General features: G+C 41.8%; 1 protein-coding gene across 1 annotated transcript in view; it reads left to right on the top strand.

Moving 5' to 3' along the window:
* LOC110165438 (ELKS/Rab6-interacting/CAST family member 1-like) overlaps positions 1-6000 on the top strand; it is a 467498-nt gene that overhangs the window by 188584 nt on the left and 272914 nt on the right. Inside the window, exon 13 of the mRNA XM_055153860.1 lies at positions 1-100. This exon is cut by the window's left edge and continues 38 nt beyond it. Coding sequence (XP_055009835.1) covers positions 1-100 — 100 coding nt within the window. The remainder of the gene's footprint in view (positions 101-6000) is intronic.

Genomic DNA, 6000 nt, shown 5'->3' with positions numbered 1-6000 from the left:
ACAGCTGAGTGGACTGAAGGACCGACTCAAGTCTCTGCAGACGGACACCACCAACACCGACACGGCTCTGGGGACTCTGGAGGAGGCTCTGGCCGAGAAGGTGATCACACTGGACTATTTCCGTTGCCATAGTGATTAACAATTAACACAGAAAATATGAGTAAGCTTTACTGAATGAGTTCTCTTTGGTGCTCAGGCCCCAGCAGAAGATTATGTCTTCTCCCCGGGGCTTGGACACTGGAGTTGTGTTTTGTTTCATTCCTTCACACATAAACTCTGCATGTTTAGGGCTGAGTTCTTGTGTCAAACAAAAACACTCTGTTCCACCTTGTGATGTCATGTGTAGCCCACTGTGTTTTTAAACTCCACACACCTTCACTAGAATATTTTGGATGATTTCAGCGCTGGAATTGTCTATCTCGACTGAACTAAAGGTAAATTATAACTGCTAACTTGAAACTACTGCTTCATGACATCACAAGGTGGAACAGAGCATTTTGAGCTTTGCGGATGCAGATAGTCTAATAATCCAGGATTACTCAGACATGTGTGAATGAAACAAAACACAACTTCAGGTCTGTTTTTGTTGAATTAACAACATTATAACAAGGCTAAAAGCTCACAAGAATCCATTTTATGTAATATAGGACCTTGAAAATATCTATAGAGGAATAGACCTCAATATTTTAGAAATCCATGTTCTACCCTTATGGTCATATGTTCATTTATTACAGTATCGTTATCAATTCATAATTTCAGTAACAATACTACTTTTTGTTTACAGCTTAAAGGGACAGTCCGGAATTTTGGACATAGGACCTCATTTCCTAGTGATCCAGAGTGTTGGAGACGTGTGGAGACACTTTTTAAAATATTCCATCCAGTCCTTGTGTTTGCAGAGGTCACTGGTGTTATACTAGTGCATGTCAATGGTCATAGTTTATCCTGCTGCTAAAAACACTCTGTTACCCACTCCACAAAACACCCAAGAAAATCTAATATTAATTAATCAATTAATTAATCATTGCATTTATGTACTGCCTTTCAAGATACCCAAAGCATTTTACAGTTCATTATTCAGTCACTCCATACTGGTGGTAAACTACTACTGTAGCCACAGCTGCCCTGGGGTAGACTGACGGAAGCGAGGCTGCCAGTCTGCACCATCTGCCCCTCCAACCATCACTCACACATACACACCGCTTTCATACTGCACGATGTCAATGTAAATGTCTGTGAGTGCGTATACATGCACATCAATAACCCGGTTATTAGCCATATCCCGGTTATGTCAGTATTCGGGTTACTGCGTTTACATGCGCACTGAGAAACCGGGACACTCATATCATATATATACATGATCAAATGGAGTATCCCAGTTTCTTGACATAATCTTACAAATGCGCAGGCGCAAAAATTAACTTAAATCAATTTCATAAACCAGGAAAAATACAAACCGTGAGCTCCTTTAGCATAAGAAGCTAAGGAGTTACGAGATCTCCCACAATCCACTGTGCAGATTCTTCATTAAAATCTTCTGCATAAATAAACTCAACTTTACAACATATAAACCATAAACACTATAGACACACCAGCCCGTTTGATCAGATCATTCAGATGTGATCACATTTGTTTACGTTTTACAGAAACGAAACTTAAGACCGTTTGGCTAATTAGCATAAACTGTTAGCGGCGATAAAAACAACTCGCTCCTTTCTTTTGGACTAAATGACACGACTCTGTGGATTATGTGTGTTATTTCTGTGACAGAAGAGGCGCTGATGATGGTAAGAGTGTTTCGTGCGTATAGAGTATAGGAGATAGTTCATGTTTTAGCTTTTCAGCGTCACACGAGTGCAGGTCGTACGAGTGCAGATTGTACTTGTGCAGGTTTGGTCACTTTATTTATGTTGGTCACTTTATTTATGTCACTACTGTTGTGGTGAAAGGCTGGAAAGTGTCTTTTGGACGCATGCGCACTCAACTTTATGTTGCAGTAACCGGGGTACTGCGTATACATGCCACAAGTAACCCGGTTACTATCGGAATAAACCAGCTACAGTAACCCGGTTTCTAATAACCGGGATACTGCCATAACCGGGTTACTGAAACCGGGTTACTGCGTATACATGCACCATCAAGAAACCGGGATACTCAAAAAACCCGATCATAACCGGGTTACTGATGTGCATGTATACGCACTCTGTGTTGATAGAATAATGTTTGAAATAAAACTAACTTTGCATCGCATGAATCGTCGCATGTTGAGGGACTATTTTCTCAGCAGCAGCGGAATTTTACTGTGCCGGTAAAATAGGTGCTCGGTGATATCAGTCCGCCGCTGCCGAGCTTCTATCAGGAAGTACAACGCGCTGCTGCTGCTCAGACATAAATCCTTCAAATGTAAGGTTGGTTTTACTTCTAGAATTATTCCATCGACACAGACATTCACATGGACAGTCTGGTGTAATAATAGATTTTCTTCGGGTGTTTTGTGGAGTGGGTAAGACTGTTTTTAGTGGCAGGATAAATATGACCATTGACATGCACTAGTCTAGCACCAGTGACCTCTGCAAATACAAGGACTGGATGGAATATTTTTTTTAAAAGTGTCTCCACACGTCTCCAACACTCTGGCTCACGAGGAAATGAGCTCCTATGTCCAAAATTCTGGACTGTCCCTTTAAAGTGACAAAAGCTCATTCTTTAAAAGGTTTCGAGTAATTATTTTGATCTATATACTGCAGTTTTTCTTCTGTTTTGACAATATTAATATAAAACTTCATTTCACTGTGCAACTTTTTGGTACAAGTCCAGCACCTGGTTGTGTCCATGGAGATATGTTACTGAGATTGCTTTCGCTGGAATGCACCACAGTATGGCATTAAACCTACTTATTATTTAATTATACATGTTTTTTTTTTCAATAAAACAATCCCTTGAAAAACGCACATTCTCCGCAAATCAGACCTGTAAACTGGCTCGGTGCTCGTCTCCAAGTTAAATATCATCACTGTGAAAAATTCCGGGCAAAGCAACAACATCTCCGTGGTAGCGGACCCTCCACCCGGAATGTTACACAGTGCACCTTTAACTTCAGCTTGATTAATATCCTCAGCTGCTCCATCGTCAGGTCAGGGCCCATTCAAGATTAAAACAATAAAACGAGCCACACTTCAGCCCACCCACATTTTAATAAAACTGAGAAAATGGGCCCTGGACCAGTAATCACAGAGTTGTGTTTTAATATGAAATCATTTGTGTCCTTATGTCCATGAGAGACGACGGGCTGGACCACGCGCACATGTGGTCCCAGATATGACTAACACTTCTCCAGGAAAAGTTCAGATTTATAGGTGGGCTGTGTCCTTTTCTGGTTAAGGGTAAGAGTCTGTTTGAATGGGATCCAGCGTAAACACTTCTCCAGTGCTGCGCTTATGGAGATATGAGTCTGGTCTCTGGTGAATCTCTCCCAATCCAGGTGGGCGTGACTGACAGGTGGATTAGCCAATCAGGGACACGCGTTGGTCAAAACAAATATGACTGAAGAAAGGAAAAGGAAGCACAGGGGACTGAAAAACACTGCGAATTTCAGTAGAATCAGTGAGCAAAGCAATAAACTCTCTTTATCTGAGGTTGGGCCGCACAAAGGACAACGTCCAGACGTCTTTTGAAAGAAATTGTAAACTGCCTTGAATTATATTTGCATAGATACCTAATTGTAATTGCACAATAATCTGCTTTGCCAGTAAGGCCCCATCCTCACTAGTACATATTCGAGTCATTTTTGTTGTGGATGCAGTGTTCATAGACACTAATCCGATGGAAAACGGCTCGAGAGACAGAACGATCTGGTGCAGCCAGCTCCCACGAATTCATCTGAGTACGGCTCTGACCCAGCACCGTGTGGACACCTGAAAACGCTGATACGGTGACGTAGGAGCTCTATTTGCCGTCTTTATTGGACCACGTCACTGACTTGCGCCTTCCTGATTCGCTCGGTTCGTGACATCGGCCATGCGACGCTTTTGTGGAAAATAGTTTTAACAACAGTTTAGCTATGGAAGTTTGCAAAATCCATAAATGCAAAAGGGAAAACTGCAAACTGTTTCCCTTCCCACACTTCTCCAGTACTGCGCTTATGGAGATATGAGTCTGGTCTCTGGTGAATCTCTCTAAATCCAGGTGGGCGTGACTGACAGGTGGATTAGCCAATCAGGGACACGCGTTGGTCAAAACAAATATGACTGAAGAAAGGGAAAGGAATCACAGGGGACTGAAAAACACTGCGAATTTCAGTAGAATCAGTGAGCAAAGCAATAAACTCTCTTTATCTGAGGTTGGGCCGCACAAAGGACGAAGTCAGAGTCCGGACGTCTTTTGAAAAAAATTGTAAACTGCCTTGAATTATATTTGCATAGATATCTAATTGTAATTGCACGATAATCTGCTTTGCAAATTAGGCCTCATCCACATTAGTGCGTATTTGACTTGTTTTCGTTGTGGAGGCAGTGTTCGTCCACACTAATCCGATGGAAAATGGCTCCAGAACCGGAACGATCTGGTGCTACCTAAAAACGTTGATACGCTGACGTAGGAGCTCTAGTTGTCGTCCTTATTAGACCACGTCACTGTGACTTGTGCCTTCCTGATTTGCTCGGTTCATGACATCGGTCATGTGACGCTTTTGTGGAAAATGTTTTAAGAGCAGTTTAGCTTCGGAAGTTTGCGAAATCCATAAATGCAAAAGGGAAAACTGCAAACTGTTTCCCTTCCCAATGAAATTGAAAAATAGTGAAAGGCGAAGGCGATGGGCAGGATTGATCCACAGGAAGGACGAGAAAAGAAACCTTTGGCTGCCTAAGAAATCATCTCGAGTTTGCAGTTAACATTTTGTATGTGGAGCACCAACAAAGCAAAATTCCGATACCTCGCTCAAACTTGGTTACGAATTTAAAAAGTCAACGCCAAAGCGAAAGGCACCAACGCCAAGAAACACCTTCCACTGCAAAGAGACCAAGACGTGATGTTGATGTAAAGTCGAATAAGATAGTGCGAGCTCAGCCTGAAAATCGAAAATCGCAATCTCAGACATCACGATTTTGGGAGCATCAGTGTGACTTGTGCCTTCCTGATTCACTCGGTTCGTGACATCGGTCATGTGACGCTTTTGTGGAAAACAGTTTAAACAAACTTTAGACAAAGGGGAAACAGTGTATCTAGAACTACTCAGTAACAACTGGACCTCGTCATTCGGTCCAAGAAAAGACTGTTTTCACGCTTGCCATCTTCCTCGGCTCGAAACAGGCTGCTGCAACTTCAGACACACTGCTCCACTTCCTTGTACCGCCCATGTGACGTTCTGACATTGTGACGCCAGCCAAGTCATGTCATGGCAGTTTCGCGTTACTGTGTGAATAGTGAAGGCTTTGATTGCATACACATAAACAACATGTCTGGATGCAAATCGTTTCTGATACAGTGATTCGTTTCAGTGGAAACGTAACCTAAGAAAGTGAGGAGTAAACTTGTTTCTTCACAATTTAGCAATTTTCCCCAAATCTTGATGATTAAAAACCCAAATTAATCAAATCTAATTAATTTGATTAATTGCTCTAATCTGAGATGTGAGAAATAGGATTTTGTTTGTAAATGATGGTGGCCAATGAGCTCCTATGTTTTTTGTTTTCACTGAAATAAACAAATCTGATTGGACGACATGTTTGTTCAAACACTGATTTCCCTCTGTATAAAAAATACATTCTGGACTTGCCAGGCAATGAATATGTCATTGCATTGCATAGAATATTCCGCAGTATGGCATTAAATGTATGTCTCTCTATGGAAACAAGCAGGTGACGCCACTACGCCAAGTTAAAGGTTAGATCTGTGGAGAGGCGAGCCCACTCTTAATGGTAATGCATGTGTTTAGGTATTTTTGTAGCAGTAAAACACTTTAATAAAGTATGCAGATGGGTAAAGTAATGCCGTACTGTGGAA

The sequence above is a fragment of the Boleophthalmus pectinirostris genome, unplaced genomic scaffold (genome assembly GCF_026225935.1).
Source record: "Boleophthalmus pectinirostris isolate CB_2022bp ecotype Guang Dong unplaced genomic scaffold, ASM2622593v1 HiC_scaffold_18, whole genome shotgun sequence".
In the NCBI taxonomy this organism is placed as follows: domain Eukaryota; kingdom Metazoa; phylum Chordata; class Actinopteri; order Gobiiformes; family Gobiidae; genus Boleophthalmus; species Boleophthalmus pectinirostris.
The sequence above is the reverse complement of the archived record's forward strand: the minus strand, read 5'-3'. Positions and strand labels throughout refer to the sequence as shown.